The sequence below is a fragment of the Girardinichthys multiradiatus genome, chromosome 17, assembly GCF_021462225.1.
Source record: "Girardinichthys multiradiatus isolate DD_20200921_A chromosome 17, DD_fGirMul_XY1, whole genome shotgun sequence".
Classification (NCBI taxonomy): domain Eukaryota; kingdom Metazoa; phylum Chordata; class Actinopteri; order Cyprinodontiformes; family Goodeidae; genus Girardinichthys; species Girardinichthys multiradiatus.
Genome location: NC_061809.1, coordinates 17,025,008 through 17,047,657, shown reverse-complemented (window position 1 = coordinate 17,047,657; position 22,650 = coordinate 17,025,008). Strand labels below are relative to the sequence as shown.

Sequence of the window (22,650 nt, the reverse complement as noted above, 5' to 3'; positions counted from 1 at the left end):
GTGTTCAGAGTGGAACTGCCAGTGGATGCATGAACTTAGAGAGACATGAAAAAGCATCATCCCCCTCAGAGTTTTTTCTGTTTATCTGCCTATTTGTCACACGTAAAGTTTTCAGATAACAAAACAAATTTTGATATCAATCATAACAAAAAATACAAGATGGAATAAAAAAATTTTATTTCATTTATCAAGGGACAAAAGCTATCTAAACCAACGTGCCACTGTGTCAGAGTAATCAGCCCCAGTTGTAAAATCATGAATTAATGTGTAAAGAAACATATTTTCATACAGCTTCACCCATTCTTAATTACTGCCAAACCTCTAGATAAAAAAAAATCTCTTACATAGAACCTGTCTGACAACATGAAGTAGGGCAAACGTACTGAAAGGCAACGTATCATGCCCCGATCTGAAGACATTCAGATCAGGAGCAAAGTCATGTGGAAAGAGTTATAAAGTCATTTTTAAGGCTTGGTAACTGCAGGGAACCGCAGTGTGAGCTGTTATCCACAAATGGAGTAAACTGGGAATGGTGGTGAACCTTCCCAGGAGTCACTGGCCTACCAAAATTAAACCAAGAATTCCCAGAAAACTCATCCAGACGGTCAAAGAAGAATCCAGAACAAGATCTAAACACTGCAGACCTCACTTACCTTTTGTTAAGGTCCGTGTTAAAAATTCAACAAGAAGAAAATAGACAAAATTGGTATCCATGGGAGACTTGCAAGCCCAAGAATAAATATAACACAAGGACCCACATCTCACATTTAAAAAAAACATCTTGATGATCCCCAAGACTTTTAAGAAAATATTCTGTGTAAAATAACAAGACAAAAGTGGCTTTTGTAAGGTTACAGGTGGCTTTAAGCCACGCCATTACATGAATTGGTGAAACCAGCAATTCTGCGCTCTACCAAAAAATCCTGAAGGAGAATGTCCAGCCATTAATTTGTGACCTTAAGTCCAAGTGTGCTTTGGTTACGCAGGAGGACAGTGACCCAAAGCAAGTCCAAGTGTGAATTTCTCAAAATAAACCAAATTTGGTTAGAAGGGGCCCTGTTAAAGTCCGGACTTAAATCCAAATGGCCTGTGGGGGTCCTGATGAGGCGTAGAAGGGAATATGTGTGTACTTAACCCATCGGGCAATTTTGTGTTTGTTTACACGCAACCGTATAATCACTTGGCTGCTTCCTTACACGGAGTGAATCATAGCAGGCACACACATATACATTATGCTGTTCATGAGCATGTGAATCATTTGGCACACTTGGCTTCAGGAAAATGAGAGAATACCAATTCTTTATTGCCAAGTTTGTGGCAAATAAGGAATTTGATTTAGAGAGAGAGAGATGTACATATATATACTCGTAATCATACTCGTCGTCTTCCGCTTTATTGGGGACCGGGTCGCGGGGCACACTCTTGGCATTCTGTTGATGAGCTTCAAGAGGTAGTCACCTGAAAGGGTTTTCATTTCACAGGTTGGCCCTGTCGGGTTTAATAAGTGGGATTTCAAGCCTTATAAATGGGGTTGGGACCATCAGTTGTGTTGTGCAGGAGGTGGATACAGTACACAGCTGAGAGTCCTACTGAATAGACTGTTAGAATTTGTATTATGGCAAGAAAAAAGCAGCTAAGTAATGAAAAACGAGTGGCCATCATTACTTTAAGAAATGAAGGTCAGTCAGTCCGAACAATTGGGAAAACTTTGAAAGTGTCCCCAAGTGCAGTCGCAAAACCCTCAAGCGCTACAAAGAAACTGGCTCACATGAGGATCGCCCCAGGAAAGGAAGACCAAGAGTCACCTCTGCTGCGGACGATAAGTTCATCCGAGTCACCAGCCTCAGAAATTGCAGGTTAACAGCAGCTCAGATTAGAGAACAGGTCAATGCCACACAGAGTTCTAGCAGCAGACACATCTCTAGAACAACTGTTAAGAGGAGACTGTGTGAATCAGGCCTTCATGGTAAAATAGCTGCTAGGAAACCACTGCTGAGGACAGGCAACAAGCAGAAGAGACTTGTTTGGGCTAAAGAACACAAGGAATGGACATTAGACCAGTGGAAATCTGTGCTTTGGTCTGATGAGTCCAAGTTTGAGATCTTTGGTTCCAACCACCGTGTCTTTGTGCGGCGCAGAAGAGGTGAACGGATGGACTCTACATGCCTGGTTCCCACCGTGAAGCATGGAGGAGGATGTGTGATGGTGTGGGGGTGCTTTGCTCGTGACACTGTTGGGGATTTATTCAAAATTAAGGCATACTGAAGCAGCATGGCTACCACAACATCTTGCAGCGGCATGCTATTCCATCCGGTTTGCGTTTAGTTGGACCATCATTTATTTTTCAACAGGACAATGATCCCAAACACACCTCCAGGCTGTGTAAGGGCTATTTGACCAAGAAGGAGAGTGATGGGGTGCAGCGCCAGATGACCTGGCCTCCACAGTCACCGGACCTGAACCCAATCGAGATGGTTTGGGGTGAGCAGGACCGCAGAGTGAAGGCAAAAGGGCCAACAAGTGCTAAGCATCTCTGGGAACTCCTTCAAGACTGTTGAAAAACCATTTCATTTTTATTCGATTCCCTTGCTACTTTGAAGAACTTAGAATACAAGACATATTTTCAGTTCTTTCACACTGTTTTGTTCAGTATATAATTCCATATGTGTTAATTCATAGTTTTGATGCCTTCAGTGTGAAGCTACAATATTCATAGTCATGAAAATAAAGAAAACTATTTGAATGAGAAGGTGTGTCCAAACTTTTGGTCTGTACTGTACTGTATATATATATAAATACAAACCTATTTTTAAATGTACATATATGCAGAATATAATTTGTGATGTTGGAATTATGAATCTGAGAATATTATTTAATATTTAATATTGATATTTTAACATTTTATCAAATAATATTTCGCTCTGTTAAGGGTTGTCCTGTGAATACCAGCCCAGTAAGGCGATGGTATTAGGACAAAATAGAAAGGTGTGAGACGAGCTCTGACATTATTGAACAGCATCAACTCTGCACACGCATGGAATGAATTCACACAATTTCTGAAAATACAAGAATTTATTAACAAAAATAAATCAACTCAAAGTCAAACATGTTTCAATCAACAAACTCTTTACTATGCTAAAACAATCCAACTAACTACCAAGCAGAATTAAAGAATAAGGAAGACTAATGGGCTATGTACAATATAAGCAAGTGGATCAAAGATGGTTAAAACCATGACCAAAACAGTGATGCAACATTACCATGCAATGTTTATGTTTGAGAACCAAGGATTATCTTGAAGAATCTGGAAATGAAGTTAAGTTAGTGTTGGAACCAATTTAGGCAATAATCAGCAAACGTTTAGACAACCATTCACAATGCAAGATCTGATAAAATATTATTTTAATAAAATAATGTTTTAAAGAAAGATCTGCTGAATAAAACCAACCTTCTGGATGACCATTTCTCAACAGTGTCTAATTAGCTGCATTTATTTATTAAAATAATATTTAAAGAAATATTATTAAGGGAATGGTAAAACATTTAAGGATGTATTTTGGAAAAGAGCCAAATCTTTCTGGAGAAATGGGGCTTAATGGTGTTTACTTAGTTATCAAATTTAGTAAAATGTTAGGGACACATTATTCACTGGATTGAAAACTAAACCTTTCTGGGTAAATATTATTTGGCAGCAAGCACGTGTTCTTACCTGTTAGCAGTTGAAGCTAACAAAGAAGCTGATAGCTTAGCACCAGAATCAAACCCACACCTTTAAAAATACCGTCAATAAAAGGGTTAAAATGCATAAGCGCAGATGGCGCGTTATGAGCAATCTTCTGTGTTTAAAATCAACCTTTAAATAAAGTTTATCTTAACTTTAAAAACACACAAAGAACACAAAACTGAACACGTGTGCTGCAGATATTCTGCTAGCACCAAGATAGCTGAGCTCAACACAAACAAAACCAAACTTCATAAAATGAAAAATGTTTAGATCAATTCAATCTAAATCCTTCTATTTCTCTGCTCTGCCCAAACCTAACCTCGTATGAACTGTGCCGAGGAAAAGCTGTCCGGGCGACGATGATGTCTGAAGAGAGCTCTGTGAACAAAGGGTTAGCTTCCAACTAACCTCCGTAGCTCTGGCTGGAAGACGGCTCGTTCTGTCCGCTGACCACACTGCACGTTAACTGCCGTAATGGGGCTACTCGTTTGTCCTCCTCTCAGGCAAGGAAAACCGCTTCACTCGGCTTGTAGAGGCAGCGTCTCTGCAGGGACTTCTCTGGGACACCATTTGCTTCTGCAAGCCTCAGAGAGAGAAAGTCAGGCCAGGCGTGTACCCTAATTCCCGTTTTTATGAATGAATACACAAACAGTTATTCACTCATACTTAACTTGTGCATATGATCGTGTGATCTTATGACACTCTTGGATCCAGTTGAAGAGTTATGTCTTTTTGCCAGCAAAGAGACATCAGCGCGCTGGGCCTCCCCTATCCTGGTCCCGCAGAGGAGTAGAGGAGTAGTGGAAAGAGGGCGGATGTAGCAACAGCTGTGCTTTTATTTGGACAGTGGCGTCACAGGAAGTCCGCAGTTATCCCGTTTCCTGGCTGTGCCGGAAGAAGGTTAATGCACTTTATTTTGAAAATTCCAGAAGAGTTCGTACCGGAGTTTTAATGTTGTTTCCATGACTGGGTCCCAACATTGATCAGTATAAGTATGTATGGTGTCGTTCTGGATAGTCAAGTGTTCATCAGAGAAACAGCCTGGGGTAACAAACTGTCTGTGTGGCAGACAGCGCTTTGTAATGCTGACCTGAAGGTAAAAGTCTAAACAGTTTATGTGCAGGGTGTTTGAGGTCTGCAGAGATTTTAGCTGCCCTCTTCCTGACTAGACTTGTGTAAGTCCTGGATGGAGGGAAGATCAGCCCTGATGATATTGAAGATAGAGCAATAGAGCTAGTCAAAGTCAGTCCAAATGGCAAAAAACCTAAACAAAGGCTCATTACCCTACTTTGAAAATCAGTAGCCGTTTCCAACATAGTGTTGTTTCATGATTTGTGGAACCTACAGCTAAGACTACTACTCAACAATTCATAGTGAATATGTTGCTCCTACTTTGCCCCTACTTTGTGCAATGTGCCATTACGTCTGCCAGCTAAATAGCTGCACAGCATATTGCTGCCTTGACTAGGCCTGACAGTTGGTGAAGTGTTTTGGGATTAAAAGCCTCATCTTGACTCTTCCAACTATTTCTTGTAATTGTGGCCAAGTAGTTTAAAGTTTGTCTTGTGTGACATTAAACTTTTCTCCCGAGTGCATTTGGCTTGTTCATGTAGGTAGCTGCAGATTTAATCAGGTTTGAAGGTGTTTGTTTTGGACTTCCTTTTTGATTAGCCAGGCTCTCATTCTATGGCGGTATAAAACTGGCTTTACTCTGGATAGTGACACTGGTCTTTAAGCACATTCCAGTTTATGGAAGTCTGGAGCCTTGGTGGATTCTGACTTTTTCTTGTTCCTAATCAATTTTCTTTAATCTAAGGCAGACTGTTTGGGTCCAGTGGTAAAAACTTTAGCAAAATTTCTTGTAACACTATTAAACATTTGAAGGCTGTCCTCAAAAGTGGGTTCTGAGACAGGAAACCAGCAAATGTCCTGTAATTGTGATACCAGTACAAAGATCAGCCTAGTGATATGAGATGGTTTTTAATGGGAGTGGGATGAAATTAGATTGGATCTTAATAAGCATTTCTTTTGTGCTGTCCATGGTCCTCAACCATGAAACAACAACAAGGTGGAAGGTAGATTTGTTTCAGCTCTGTATCTCTGACCCAGCCTGTTCATTTCACCTTCTCAAATTAATGCTGGCCTCCTGTTTTGCTTATCAGGATATCTAAAGGTCCTTTTTTCTGCTTACACATCTCTGTTTTTAAAAAAGGCTATTTCCAGAACTGACCACGGGCCCTCTGAGTTTTCCTGACTTGGATCCTGTGCACTGCTTTTTCTAGACTATGACCTTGTGTTTGTTTGCCAAGCAAACATTTAACCCTTTAGTACAGTTCAATGGAACAGGATAATCTTACATTCACAATAATTAGTTGGCCTGAAAATCCAAATGAGTTAAAGATTTGCAGGATTTCTACTAAGGAAGTAAATAGGCCAACACCTCCATTTATCAATGATTTTATGTCTGGTATCTGAGCGGTCTAGATAATAATACTTTTATGTTTTACACACATGGTCATAATTTCTCTGCTTTCTTGTCCTGTTCTTTAACTAGAGTTCTTGGCCAGTAGAAATCTGTTTTGGAGGCCAGTAGTTCTAGCCAGTACAACACTGTTCATTGGTATCTATGGAAAGTAAGTGGCTGTAATCCCTGAGATAACAGCAGAGGCTCGATATGCTGTTCTTCATAAAAGTCTCTCCCATTCGTTATACTATTGATGTGCTGGAGAACAAGTATTTGCTTTTAAATCTATGTATTTTAATCTGTGTGTGCATGTATGTGCTCATTGAAAAATGTAATTATTCCCTTAAATAGTCTTTTAGATTGTTAGTCAGTCATGAGATTTAGTAGTTTGGAACTGCAACAAATGTCATACACAATCAAATATGGCTGTATTGGACACTTGATGGTAATTAAGGAGATTTACGGTGCCTGTAATTCCCTGACTTATATCAAAGCATATAAATGTGTTAGAATGGCCCAGTCAAAGTCCAGAGCTACGTCTAATTGAGGATCTGCGTCAGGACTGTGTCAAAAATGAATGTTCAGCTGCTCTCCATTCAACCTGACTGACCTTGAGACATTTTGCAAGGAAGAATGGGCCTCAAACACTAGCCTGTAGAAGGACAAAGCTGGTAGAGAAAGACTGAAAGACTTGCATCAATAATTGTAGCAACAACTGGTTCTACAATGTATTCGCACAGGAGAGCTAAATGAAAACTCAATTTCAACTTTTTATTTGTAAAAAACAATTTGAGCACCACATATTGCTTTCATCCCACTTGGTCTATCACATAAGAAATGGCCAAAAAACAATTTCAGCTTTTTTTTAACCAAATACTAATATTTCAGTTCGTTTCAAGTGTTCCTGTCTTTCAGTAACCTTTCAGTTTGTGGTAGATAAAATGACAGATGTCTGTGATATAACCTGAAAGCAATTGGAGTAATGAGTGGACAGAACAAGAAAAATCTTTCTTGCCTGTCTTTATTATTAAGCTCCTACTTAGACTTCTAAGACATAATGGATGTTGTCTTTTGTGACAATGTGAATTATTGAAATAAACATCACTTCTTCACTCTGTGGTACAGCACTACAACCTATCAGAGCACTCAGTCAAACCGCAATACTTTTAAAAAAAGAAAACGGATAGAAAATCAAGCTAAGTCTTATATTTGCTCATCTAAGCAATATGTTAACTTCTCTTGGCTATTTGTACATTTGGCAAAGAGGGCTTTTGGCACAGAATTCATCCGGAAGTGCCAATCCCCTCCTGCCAAGGCAGCTTTTATAGCCAGCTCTGTTCCTTCAGTAGTGCAGGAACTATGTGATGGAAAAGCATTTGTGGCAATCATCTAAAGCAAAAGAAGTTATTTTTAACTTTTCTATCTGGCTTCCATTATTTTACCCAGCATTTCGCTGTTGTGTATTTATTACACGCCTGGGTACTGGTTTATCTCTCATCTTGATTAAATCCCCGCTGTCCTCGCCTTCGAATGCCAACAATACTGATGATGTATAAATTTGAACGCATTTGTCTGCCTTCATTCGAAGTTGCCTTATATTGTGACCTTCATCACCCTTTGGGGGTTTTTTTCTCCCTCCACAGAGCATCCTCTTCTGTGGTCTCCATCTCTTTACTCAACCATGTGCCTACTTTGCTCTGTAATTCACTCTGCTATTAGATGTCAGGGAAGATTAATTGACCCAAGGCAATGTATTTACACCAGGCCCGGCCAGATGCACTTAGGCCAACTACCACACGTCCCTGCATAGGGAAGTGGCTCAAAGCCACCTATCTTTTTACACACACACACACACACACGTAGGAATTGTATATGTGGATGCTTCATCCCAAGTGTCACTTAAACCACTCTTTGTTTTTTTGTTTTTTGTTTTTTTTATGAATTAGCTTCATAGTTACTGAGCAGTTTTACAGCTCTGTGATCCAAGGAGTAAATAGTGATCTCCTCATTGAGTATACATATTTGTTTAAATGTTTAAATTCATGGTTTTGGCCCCATTTTAGATACTTTTATTCCCAGTGCTTTCATTTTCTATCTTTTGTACAAATATATATGTGAATTATTTCACATAAACCAAAATATAACTGCTTTGAATATTTTATGGTTTATAAAATATTACCATAATATTATGGGACATATTATTATTATACGTTGTAAAACAATCATCCTTTCAATAAACACATTCACGGAACAGAATAATTTTAACATAGGCCTTTGAATTGAGGCCTATGTTTAAGTCTTAGTCTTGGGCTTCAGTTTTTGTTAATTGCCAAGTGGATTTAAATTGTTCATTGGTTTACACTTTAGGTTTATTGATGCAGAGGTTTATCTCAAAATGCATTTCTACCTAATGGATGGATGGATAGATGGATCTATGTATGTAAAGAAAGACATCCAATGTTTCACCCAGAATCTCTGTAGGCCAAAATTAGTTCAAGATAACCAAAAAATATATTTTTTTTATGTGAAAGGTCATATTGAAAAGTGCATATTAAGGGAATTAATCAACTGATACAAAGCTAAATTTACGGTTTTTCAGTATTGTCACATAAACATCAGAGTAGCTTGTCTGCTTAAAATCTAGTCTAAAAGACTCAAAGCACAAACGTCCCCAAATATTCTCCAGGAATCACTTCACATCCTTAATCTAAACCTTATATTCATTCATTTATCTTCTATCCAACTTATTCCATAGTGGGTCACGGGGGAGCTGGTGCTTATCTCCAGCAGTCTACGGGCTGGAGGCGGTACAACCTGGACAGGTCGCCAATCCATCGCAGGGCAACACAGAGACATACAGAACAAGCGACCATGCACACACTCATTCACACCTAAGGGCAATTTAGAATGACCAATTAACCTAACAGTCATGTTTTTGTACTATGGGAGGAGGCCGGAGTACCCGGTGAGAACCCACACATGCACGGGGAGAACATGCAAACTCCATGCAGTAAGACCCCTGGCCGGGAGTCGAACCCAGGAGAAAGAAGGAAACCCAGGACCTTCTTGCTGCAGGGCAGCAGTGCTACCAACTGCCCCACCGTGCAGCCACAGTAAACATTATTAGAGGGGCTGCAAAACCTAATTAATAAATAAGTAAAAGCAACAACAGGTAGCAGATAGGGTAAACAATATGTTGTTGTGTGAATAGCTGCTTAAGACAACAAGGTTTTGAGTAGCATGACCGCAGAATTACTGTGGTGCAGTTCAAACATCACAAGTCGAACATATTATGTTGTAGAAATATAGCACTTCCACCTGCTTTCATACACTGTTGCTATGTTTTACACTCTCACTGCCTGGCTCAATAATATACTAAGTGTCCTGGTGATGCAGTTGTAAGGAGAAATCTGAGGGTACATCATAGTAAAAATGCTTGTCAGAACTGGAACAGAAATTATATCTACCTGAATGCTGCTAGATTTTTAGTTGGTTTTTTTTCCAGCTTAATGTTCAAGCAGTGATTTGTCAGCCAGAGGTAGTTCAGGATAGTGTGCTTTAACATACTATGTAGAGTGCCGGCATGTTTGATCTCTATGCAACTGCTCCGGACAATCTCACAACATTTCCTCTGACTTACATGAATCTCTGCCTTATGAACACACACCGGAGACTCTGCTGTTACTAGTTTTGTCTAGCGTGACAATTGTGTGATGCAGTGTTGACAGAATTTGTTTTTCCAGACATAACGTCATTAACTTTTGTCTGCACTCTCCCCTACCTTGTGGTCACTATCTTTCATTCTTTCACACTTTCTTGCATATTTCACAGCTTCAAACCTGACAAGTGATTAAACAATTGTGAGCTACAAGCCTGAACACAATTATAAAGAAACGGTGCATAAATTATGAAATATGTCCTTTAAAATAACTATATTGAGTTTTGATTGCTGATTATGTGCAGAGAACAGGACAATTCACAAAAGCAATTCGGTTAAGTTTGGTAAAGCAAGAACAGTCATCACAAATTTAAAAGATGCACAACAAGTAGCAAATTCTTTCTCCATTTACATTATTAAAGATTCAGTAAGTCATTGGATTTCTCTCCAAATCAGTACTTCAAATGTCCTAATCTAAAGTCCTATTGGCTCTATGACAAAATAATTCTGATATATAGATTACAATCCTTCATTACTGAGAATAAAGGAAAAATCATGCTTTTTAAGTTCATGTTTTTAATCTCTCACACAGACACGCTCTGGAACAAGTTTTTTTTTCTAGTCACTTCCATATGAATGATTTAGTGAGTGCGCCTCCAACAGAGCCGCTCAAGAGTGCTTGGAAACTAGGTTAACTTGAGGTAGGCTCTGCCGACTTAAAAGGTCCGCACATAGACTGAATGTCAACAACATTTATTTCCATTTATAAGAAACAGGCCATCCTTTTACCCCTTTCAGCTCTGTTCCTGTACCATTACAGTTTATCTCACCATAAATCCATCTTGAACACGACTTTTGAAATTAACAAAGAAAAGAAAGTGTTAATTCATCTTTTTTTATTTTGAAATTCTGAGTTAATTTTGTATAAACATAGTCTACATTTGTCACAACTATGGCATGCTTGTGCCTGAGCACTTGCCTCAGTTTGCATCCTTGAGGTCCGAAAAGATAAAGAAAAAGAGGAGAGTATGGTGGGAATACAGAGGAAGACAAGGGAAGGAGGTTGAGTCATCATCTTTTTGTCCAATCCTCTCACTCCTGCCTGTTGCTTTGGTAACGTGATGTCAATGCAGCCTCTGTCAACTCCTCAGAGGTTTATAAGTATTTGCACAGTGTGTGGTCTTGTGCAACTTTGAGGTTGAAAGGTTGCGTTTAATTTGTTTGATATCAAATGATCAGTGTGTCTGTCTTTGTACTCTTCTCTGTATGCATATCTATACATTTTCATTGAACCATGAATTTAAACCAGTGGATATTTCATCCCATTCCTGTGTATCGTCTTATGTATTTGTCATATTACAACCACAAGCCTCAGTGTATTTTTTTGGCATTTTATGTGCTAGACCAGAACAAAGAAGTATATAATTTTTTGGCGGAAAAAATGGATAAATTGTTTTCCTTACAAATAAAAATCTGTTATTCAGCCCCCCAAAATCAAATCTTGGTAGATTCAGTTTCTCAATTAGACTGATATCTGGACTTTGAATGTGCACATGAATGTGCTAACTGCGCTGTTGTAGTTACGGCTGAATGTTAAGGGTTTTTGTTGTGCTGTAAGGTGAAGCTCCGTCACGCCCACAGGATTGCCCTGTGTTTAGCTCCATTCATCCTCCTATCATATTTTCCAGCGTTCCTGTCAGTACTAAAGAAAAACTTCCTCACAGCATGATGCTGCCACTGCCATGTTTCTCCGGGCAGGGCTAATTTTCCCCCTCTAACGTGGCCATTATTAAAAAGGTATCTGTCTAAGGGAGGGCCGGTGTTTGCAGTGAATCCATGACTTTTTAAGTAAGCCCTAAATAAGCATGTGGCTATAGTGGAAAGGAGCCACCCCCATTTAACAAGAAGCTACCTCCAGCAGAAGTAGTTTCAGTCAGTCCACAGAATATTTTTCCAAAATGTTTTATCAAGGGAATCATGAAGATGTGAATAAAGTGAGACAGGCCTTTTGGCCTTGGAACTCTCCAATTAAAACAATATAATTTTTGCCCAATCTCTTTCTTGTTGTTAAATTGTCAATACTGAACTTAACTGACATGCTAAGACCAGTCATGGGCTCTAATTTAAACTCCTGGATGAGTCACCGTGAGGTTCTTTGGAAAAAGTGGTTGGTTGGCCACTCCTGGAAAGGTTCATCACTGTTTTTCATCCAGGTTTTTCCATTTGTGGATAATGGCTCCAACTCTGGTTCATTGGAATCACAAAGCCATAGAAAAGGCTTTGTAAACTTTACCAGACCAATAGATGTCAGTAACTTTGTTTTTCATGCTTTCTTGAATTTCTTTAGATCAGGACATGTTTTGTTACTTTTTAAGATCTTTTAGCCTACTTGATGCTGTCAGACTGGTTCTAAGTTTGACTTCTTGATTCTTCAATTCAGGCAGTGAATAGTTTGTTGTATTTACTCTGATATAGAAATGTGTTAATCTGAAACTTTAAAGCAAAAACAGAGAAAAAGGTAAGGGAGGGAATACTTTCCCACAGCACAGTATATGGAAATCATACTTATGGCGATGGAAATAGTGTTATGTAAAACCTTAAGAAAATGATATACAATTAAATTATATGTGAGAATTGAGCATTTTCAGGATAATTTATCTACAAAAAGTATGAAAATAAAAAGTGACTCACATGGCTGTCAAAGTCACACATTAACAGAAGTTATTTTAATTCTTTTTTACTAAGCTGTAATGTTTTTGCCTTTATAAAATCTCCCACTTTTTAATGATAACCTCCAATAATTGCTGGAGCATTATCACTTTCATGAAGGCAAATCATAACAACTTATTGTACATCACCTTTAGAAATCTTGAAGAAGATACAAAGAAAGAAAGTGCAAAGGTTTAATTGTACACAGGGTTAGAAAAAAGAAAATTGCTCTTAACTGCTTCTTCCATCTTCTGATAATGATTTGACATTTGCTGCTACAAACTATGATTATGTGTTTCTGAGCCTGACAGACGAAAACAGCACAAATGGCATTTGTAACCCAGAAAGCCATAATGTGTGCACGTGTTTTCTTTTCAATCCAACCATCTCCTTGACAGCTTTGATGTGTGTGATTGTGTGTGTACCGCATAGGAAATAAACAGAGGAGAGTGAGACATTGTAGAAGACGGAAATTTGACATCTGTTGAGATAAACAGTAATCTTCTTGCCCACAGTCACTTCAAACAAAAAACACTCTCACTTTTTAGGATTTCAAACAAGGCTCAAAGGCTTTGGAAAGCATCTTTTCCAAAAGTCTGTGTTTTGCTGTCTCAAAATACACAGAGCCTGTAAATGTGATTAAGTGGAATATGCCTCGTAATGCAGTATTATTTAAACTCATTAGTGAAGATTTTAGCTGTAAGTTCATGCTTTCTTTGAAGTAATAAATGAAGAAAGATCAGACGAGGACTGAAGCACATTATATAAAAAGTCCTAACTCTCCATAGATGTACCTTGCAATGTATTCATGCACTTAAAGCTTTTTCATTTTTTGTCATGTTACATCCACAAACCTCATTGTGCTTTATTGAGGTTTATGTGACAGACCAACACAAAGCAGTGAATTATGAAATGGAAGGAAAATTACACAAAGTTTTCAAACGTTTTTACAAACAAACTCCTGAAGTGTGGCATATATGTTTTCAGCTCCATAAAATATGAAAGAGTTCAAGGGGTGTAAATACTTGGGATATTGTGGAAGAATGTGTAATTATTCTAAGAACAAAATGTTTTCTAGGTTAAAAAAATACATTTACTGATCCATGTTAGTTAAAACCAAGATCAAGATAATTAGATATTTAAAATGTTACCACAACAAAGCAGACTTCATTATCTTAAGATAATTCTCATTCCGAACAGAGTCATCAAACATATTTTGTTTTGTACATTTCTGGTTGGCCAGTTGTTCTCTTACCCAGAAAATACTTCGAACATTGCTGTTTTGCTGCACTGATTGCTGTCAGTGCGTCCCTCTAAATATAGTCTAAATAACCAGGCTGAAAATCAGGCTCGATTAAATAGTCATAATTTTATGTCACACCACAAACACTGCATTCCTCCTTGTCTGCTGCCACTCCTCCATACAGGACAGATTTGTGGACTGGACAACAAAAAGTTTTCTTGTCAACAAATTCTTCCACTTGAGCTGTGGATCTCTGCAGCTGTAAAGTCACCATTGGCCCCCTGGCCGCTTTTCTGTTTGTATCCTTATGCAAATGTATGTTTCTGCATACCTAATGTCAGTCTAGGTAAGCATTTTAAATAAATAGATTGTGTAGTGCTCTGTTAGATTTTCAAGGCTTGAATATTAGTTTAGATCAAATTTTATTTTAGACTATTAAAGGGCCATGGATACAAATCTCAGCCACACTGCAGATTTTATTTATAAATTGATGTTCAAACCATATATCATTTTCCTATCAGTTCAACACTGTTCACTACCTTGTGTTGATATATATCAGATGAAATCCCATTAACATACATTCAACTTTGTTATTGTAAAGTGAGAAAATATGTAAAAGCCCAAGGGCGAAGGAAGACTTTTGTGTCACAATGTATCTGCTATACACATCTACCCTGAATGCATACTCCTGTTTATAGTTTGTGAGATATGTGAACGAGTAAGAATGCACTGACCTTCACATTGGGCTCTTTATTTTCTGTCTGTGTTTATTGACTCCACCATTGTGTCTCTTTTATTTATCGACTCCTATTGTGTGTGTTTCGGTATATTTAATCTGTATTTCAGGGCTTTGCGACAACATCCAGCTATTTCCAGATCTTTCCATTTGAAACAAATTGACCTTCTGTGCAACCTCAGTGCCACACACATATACTCACACAAACATGTTCATTGAAGTCAAAGATGTGTGAACATGAGCTAGCATCCATTTTTAGAACTGTCTGGCTTCCATGCTGCATGGGCGTCCTGAATGTGGACATTGGGTTAATGTTAAAGGATCAGTGGATGGATGAAATGCCAGCTGCGGATTAAAACAACCTAAATAACTCTTGCTCCACTCTTCACTGTCAAGCTTATAGGAAAATCTAGTGCCATCTAAAAATACTAAGTGCTCTCTCTAAACCAAGAGTTATGTTAGCATACAGTAAGGTGGCTGAGTCAGTCTGAAGACAAGAATTTCTGCTTTCCTGCAATGGACAGAGTTTATGAGATTAAATTTTTGAATGTTCATCCTAGTTTCTGGCCAATTACAATAAATACCAATTTTATATACTGTACATTACTGAGGATATAATAGAGTTTACTGTATCAAGAAAAAAAGGTATATAACACAAGTTGTGCTTATGGTTCTTCAACTCTGATGTGAAAGGGCAAGGTTGAGTATAACCATCACAATTGGACAACATTGATTCTAATCAATCTGAAAGGTGTTCTAACATGGCCTTTTCACGTCATCCATCCATCCATCCATCCATCCATAGTTGAAAAAGCTCTCACCTTAAAACTAAAAGTAAACCCCACACCATTAGGTGACATTGAGTGACCATGTATCTACTTCTATTTAGGAGAGCAACTTCCCAGCTCTAGGCCAGTAAGTGGCTATGTTTTAGAAGATAATGCAGTTACATAGAGAGCAACAAATCATTGAGAGTTGCTGTGATATTCCTGATGATTGCCTGCCTGCTGTGCAAACTGAGGCATTAATTGTTTGCTTGAAAATGTTGAAAGCTGAATCCAAAAAAAACAAAATTTTGACTCACAGTAAGCAAATCTAATAAGATTTCTTAAATGCTCTAAGAATTCAAGTCCTTGGAAACAGTTTTACTTTAACATCTTTTTTACTGATTTATTGTCATTACAATGCATAAACAGTATTTTTTTATTTTAGCACATTGTTGAATATTTAGATGCCTTCTCTCTCATGTTACTATCTCACTGGTAAAATAACCAATTAACTCTAGCTCTTGCCTCCTAATATTTGTATTATTTTTTCATTAGTTCCTCTTCTGTTGAAAGCATTTCCCAGCTTTGATTGGCAGCTCATGCTAATTGCACCTGAGACTGAGAGTACACAAAATATGCTTACAAACACACACATTTTCTCTCTTAAGCGTCCAAGGTCTTTGTGTTCTGATTTGAATGCAAAATTAACACTTTTGCAAGCACATGCATTGTATATTTATAATAAAAGCATTGAATGCAACACACACATCCATGCAAGGTGATCAGTGTGTTGGCTTTAATTAGATTTGACCTATCAGCCATTAACTCGAAGGAGGAAAGAAGGCAGATTACTGCTGCCCTCTTTAATGGCTTTTTGAACAATTAATCTGAGATTACAGTGGCAGGAGAGAACTTCACGGTCAACATCACTACGGAGGTGAATAGATACAAAAAGCTGTGTTTTTAGGGGCAAAGGAGAAAGTGTTATCTTCATTCATTTTCTACACTGATATAAAAAAAAACAGGTCAAATATGAACATTTTGCTTTTAATGACTTGTGAATTTTAATCCATAGGCACTAAATATCTTAAATGTAACTGAGTAATCTTCCAGGAAAAGTCAGAGCAGATAAACATCCCTGCAATCAGACAAACACCTTTTCCTGTCTGTGACTGATTATAGACTGATTACAGCCTCGACTCTGATTTTCCAAAGATTGTTAAAAAATGAGGACACAGAGGGGAGAAAGTAGGCTCAAAGGAGCCAAAGTAAACATCTTATGATAGAACTTTTTGTCTGATTTCTAAAATAATGAGATCTGCCTGCGGTTATATTATAACAGATCTGAAACTCATCACCTAGTGGCATTTTGAAAAACTAATTAAAAGTGATGTTCAGTTCTCAGGCTAAATCTGCCTCCTACAGCTTCCAATTTAATTGCTTGATGGCAACAAAATAATCAAAAATAATGGCTGAAAAACTTTGGTCTTGAAAGGTGCGAAAATTAGGGAAAAAATATATTTAAAAAAGCAAAAAGGAAAATATTTTGTCTTTTTTAATGTGTGAAATGAATTTCCCTGTATCTGCTGAAAAAAAGCATCCAAACAGCTTCATACTCCCACCACCATGTTTCACAGTGGGGATGGTGTGCTAGTTTTCTAGATAGTGCTTGATCTCATTCTTCCATAAAGCCAACATTTGTGGAATGCATGAGTTATAGTTGTCCTATCCACAGATTCTACCACCTGAGCTGTGGACTCATGCAGCTCCTGCAGAGTTACCATGGGCCTCCCAGCTGCTTCTTTGATTAATCCTCTGCATACCCAGACTTACAGTGTAGGTGGTTTACCACATGTTGGTAGGTTTGCTATTGTGTTACACTCCATTTCCACATGATATATTGAAGAATGCTCTATGAGATGCTCAGGGCTTGGGATATATTTTTCCACAACTTTAACCCTAACTCATTTGTTGTCTAACTTGATCTTTATGAAGTTGTTTCTTCACTAATTGTTCTCTAACAAACTTCTGAGACATTCACAAAACAAGCCTAAATGGTCCACAAATGGACCATTTACTATGTAGGAGATTTCAGAAGATAAATGGCTGCATTGAAGCTTATTGAGGGGTAAAGAGGCTACACACCAACGCACAACACACTTATTAGATTGTTTTTTTTATTATTTGAAAATCATGCATTACTTCCATTCCAACTAATTAGCTGTGCATTAATTTGTGTTGCCAAGCACATACAATTCCATTAAAATAGAGAGAAGTTTGTAGTTGTGACAAAATATGGAAAAGTTTCAGGGGTATAAAGTCCATGTACCTTAACTTGACAGCATGTTGTGCAGTTGTCAGACCTAAAACTCTATCTACAACAAATAGATGAAAGGCAATAAAAGTCCAAAACAGACAAAGAGTGAAAAGCACTTCAGATATGCTCTTCCTGTACTTGATTATTTCGTGGATAACCCGTTTTCAGCTATAACTTGTCAGTGCCACAACACTATTTTCGTTCTGTACTGAATCATTCAACCAGCGAAATGATAGCATTCTTTTTCTTTTGTAACCAGCTCTGGAAACTGATGTTAACAAACAATCCTCTTCCAATCTGACAGAACCTGAGCTAATTTGCAAAAAAGAAATAGACAATATTTCCAGTCTCCAAATATCCAAGGCTGGTAGAGCCATTGAAGTTTGTGATTGTAACATGACACATTGTGTAAATGTTCAGGGGGTATGCATGCTTTGGTGAGGCAATGTAGACATACTGGGCTGAAAAGTAGTAACAACAGCCAAAATCCATGAAAAAACTTTGAAAGTCAACTTTAAATATTACAATAAGCTTCTTGTAAGCAACAAATACTGACTTTAGAATTTAAAAAGTATCCAAAATAATGTATGTATCAGGTTAATTGATGCTCTCAAAATGGATGCTGCATATTAATCATAAACCTCAATGACTTAAAGTGATGAGTCAGTGTTGCTAAACTTTAGGGATGTGCACAGTATGTTTCCTACTATATATGTGTGTAAGGGGGGGTTGGCATATGTGTTTTTAAGTGGGCACCCAAGGCACACTGGGAGGAAAATGCAGGGTCTCTGATGCTAATACGTAGAGTCATGTTTTTCCACACAGAGTAATGTGTATTTACTGTGAATGTGTGTGGGTGGTATTTACAGTATGTGTGCACTGGGAACATGTGCAATTATGGCTTCTTTTTCCCCAAGCTGCCTGAAATGCTGACAGACATACAGCTCTAAGCTGACATAAGCAATCACTTCGCCCCTGTGTGCATATTTCTGCGCTTGTGTGGGACTTGTTCAAACGGACACTAATTCTCTACATTTTATGACTGAGATGACTGCGTTGTGGAGGCGTTAGATACACACATGCACTCAAACACACACGGTCTAAGAATAGGATATTTTAACTGAGCTGTGGAGGCTCTGAAGGCCAGTGAGTGTAAACGGATTTTCGTAAGTTGAGTTCTGACTTCAGAGCTGATCTGCACTATTGGACCTCTTCTTCTCATCCAACCTGAGATGTTCCCTTTCTGAAGTGCCTGATTAAAAACTTTAATTTGCTTTTTATAGCTGCAGGGTTAAAGGTATTATCTAACTATACACACAATTACTTAAAGAAAGGGTTCCTTGTCACTTTTAAAGTCTGGAAAAGCATTTATTCTTATAATTTGTAAGGTCTGGATATGTATGGAAAGTATTTAGGTTTCCAGACTTCATTGTATTTTCTAAAATGTAAAACATACATTTCCTAAAGCATTGTGCTTCTTATATCGGTTAATATCTTTCTTTTGTCTTAGTCTGAATTTTATTTACCATTTTAACCATCAAATGTTTGCTTTGGGAGTTATTAACTCATGACTAAAAGTTAAATGCACACTCCAGAATCCAGCTGAGGACAACTGAATGTTTAGTTTTTAAACTGGGTCTGGTTTCAATGCCAGAAAGAAAACCATTGAATATGCGATTTTTAGATTAAAAACAAAAGCATTAACATAAAACCATAAAAAAATTGATGCTATTAGTCCTAATTTGACAAGCCTAAGTAGCATAGATTCTAAATAGGAGCTGACATAAATTAGTCTAGATACCAAAACAAGCTGTGGTATGGCCCTTTACCACCATGCAAATTAGAAGCAAACTTCAGCTCTGAGTTTTTCCTTGATTTGTTGAAAACAAAACAATTATAACATAATAAATTCTTACAACTGTTATTGCATCGTCGAGTTTAATGTTTTCTACTCAGATGTTCGTATTGTTAGAGAAAGTGCCAGAAAAATCTTTTTTGTTTGGAAACATATTGATGTGTAGGAACAGTGTAAATAATATATCAACATAACATGCTTTTGGGTTTATTTACTGCATTCAAATCAGTTTATTTAGGCCAGCTTTTAATGCACCACAATAAAGTCATGTACTGTTTTCATCTCTAGCAACTATTATTTAAGCACAATTTGATCTTATACTTGCTTCATGCACTGAAGTCCCTCAGTTTAATTACCCATCAACCTTCCTAACCTCTTAAATATTTTCTTGCTTTATTATTAAATTAAGGCTGCCACTGCCTATATTAGTCCTGCAGTGAAACTTTTATTCTGCAGTTGTACATAACTGATCTGTCATTTTGGTGTCTTTTTATTATCTCTACAGCTGTTGGGGTTCAGATGACTCTGGAGATTCTTGAATCCAAATTTAGAGCCATTGCTGCACAGGTAAGACCATTCAGATGACACACTGCCATTATTATTTTAGAGATGGGACCAATCTGATCAAATATCAGTATTGTACCCAGAGGCAAAAATCCCATTACATTTTTTGGGAGAACAATAAACAGGAAAATTTCAGAGAGTAAATTCTTTGGGGGGGAGACATGGAAAAAATGCAAGAATGTCTTATATATGTTTTTTCACGTATAAAATTATCCGCTGGGAAAATTATCTAGATGACAGTCCAGCCAGAACCTCTAAAATAAGACCCAGGGGTTTTAATGTGAGGGGGATGTGGCAGGAGAAGCAGAGAAGAAAGACGCTGCTGAAGAAGTTACAATTTTCGGCTTATGAGGACGTTTTTGTCTCAGCCGTGGCAATAATGAGGAAAAGAACTTTAAAGCAAAGCCGTGGACTTTTGACCACAGTGAAGTTAGTTTTAGGTTGGATATTGGACATTTGTGCTCCAGAGATTCAGAGACTTTCTCCCGTTTGATCCGATATAGGCAGTCTTGTTACGGGTAGCTGCTCTCTGCCTGCTCTTTCCTCCTGCAGAGGCAGGTTCGCTTAAGGACAATAAATTCCCGAACCAAACACACTGTGTCATGGTGGTATTGTTTTGTGTGTTTTGGTGGAAATGTTTGTGTGTCTGAACAACTGATTTTATGTGTGATCAGCTGGTTTACGATGTTATTAGATACAGCACCCTGCCTGCATGTTATTCAGAAAGCTGATGTGTCATTTTTCTTTTCTTTCAGCCTTCAGTCATGGTTTATAATTTGTAAATAGTAAAATTATATTTCCTTTTGACCCGCTCCGGCCATTGTGGTCCTGAAATCTGATGTAGTTGCTCTTACGTTTTATTAACGTTTCCCTGCTCTACGTCAGCAAAAACCTTCTCATTTCTTATGGTCCCATGGCCATTCAGCTCAGATCAACAGTGTTAAACTTTAAAAGCTTGTAAAGTATTTTTTTTTTGTGCTAATTTATTGTTGTGCACAGGCAAAGCAGAGATTGATGAATTTATTGTGAGATCTTTGTTAAATTTAACTTTATGACATCATCTTAGTGTTGCTAATGTGTCCTTGTTGTCCCGCATTCAGTTTTTTTGATATCTGGTCACACTAGTCCTGAACCGTGTGCTGACCTCTCCTCTGACCTGCGCGCTCTCCTCAGTCATCAGCCTTGTACTGTACTGCTCAGCATCCACTCTACTCCTGTCTCACTCAACATTACACTTCTTCTTAAACAGGGGCTTTAACTCTTACAATATTGTTGCTGCTCATACTTTTAGTTACAGCATTTACTTCACTTACAGTTTAAAACCATTAATTCAACTTCATCTTTATTCATACATCCCAAGTGATTGTCAGTACTTCTCTTACACGTATAGTTGATTAACAAAATCCCTTAAAATCACTTATTATTATAAAAAATCAAACCTTATTGCATTTCTATTTATCAATCATAAATGTAGAAACCATAATTCCATCCACAATTATTGATATATGTTTAACATGATTTTTAAAGAAATCATCCTTCATTGTCTTTTTCATGACATCTTAAACATGTAGTATGATCATTAATTATTTGGTTATCTAAAGATTAATCTTTCATTTCATCATATGTCATTTATTTTGTCTAAATCATAGTGATACACTTCTGCAAAAGAAAAGAGAATTAATAGCATGACTCCGAATGGACCTCCCAGCCTTCACAGCCTCAGAATGTGAATATTTACTGATTTATATTTTATTGATTTTGACTGTGAGGGTTTAATTAATTTATGCATGGATACATGGAAGAATCTCACCTCATTTTGACACAGGTGAGTATCCTTTCATTTACACCAAACATCTGTCTAAAGAACATTATTCCAGAAGTTCTCTACATTCTCTCTGGCAAACGTTAGTCAGGCCTTTGTAATTTTCTTAGCAATTAAAGTTTTCCTTGCATACCTTCCACGGATGTTATACTTGTGCAGTCTTTGAATGTAGATGTGCACCTTTATATCAAAATCAGAATAGAATCAGAATGAGCTTTATTGGGTGAGATTGTGTACACAAACGAAGAAGTTGACTTCAGTTTCACACACTCACAGCGTAGAGACATTAAATATAGGTATATCAACTCTAACAGGAGGTTGCTGTATGTTTCGTGGATACATTTTAGGGTTTTTCTAGACTTCTTTTAAGGTCTAGGGTCTTTTGTGGGTGTGAACTTGCTTGGATGTCTAGACGTGGGTATGTTGGCAGATGTTTTAAATTTCTGCCAGTTCTAGGTTATTTTCCACACAGTTGAATGTCGGATTTCAAGTTCTTTTAAAGGTTTCTTTAAATCCAGAGGCATCAGACAGCTCTTTCCCACTCATCCTGGTGTTCATTCTCACTTTAACAGTCTGTTGCACACCAAACTAAGTGTCTGAGGTTTAAACAGGAAACTCATTATTAAAAATGCTGAGAAAGAGTGTACTAATAATATGAAGGCAATGTGATACGTCTGTGTGAAATAGGGTTAGCCATTTTTAGTGGGAATAAATGTTGGTGGGGGTGTAATTTTAATTCCCTCGTACAAAAAATTTTAAAAGGTTGTTTCTTCAGTTTTTATTGTGTAATT

The 22,650-nt window shown here is 37.6% G+C and overlaps 1 protein-coding gene across 3 annotated transcripts in view; it reads left to right on the top strand.

Annotated features, from left to right (window-relative positions):
* Positions 1–22,650, top strand: part of cacna2d4a (calcium channel, voltage-dependent, alpha 2/delta subunit 4a) — a 158,754-nt gene that overhangs the window by 92,022 nt on the left and 44,082 nt on the right. For all 3 annotated transcript variants that reach the window (XM_047389098.1, XM_047389097.1, XM_047389095.1), the window contains one exon: positions 19,979–20,040. In XM_047389098.1, the coding sequence (XP_047245054.1) occupies positions 19,979–20,040 (62 nt within the window). The remainder of the gene's footprint in view (positions 1–19,978; positions 20,041–22,650) is intronic.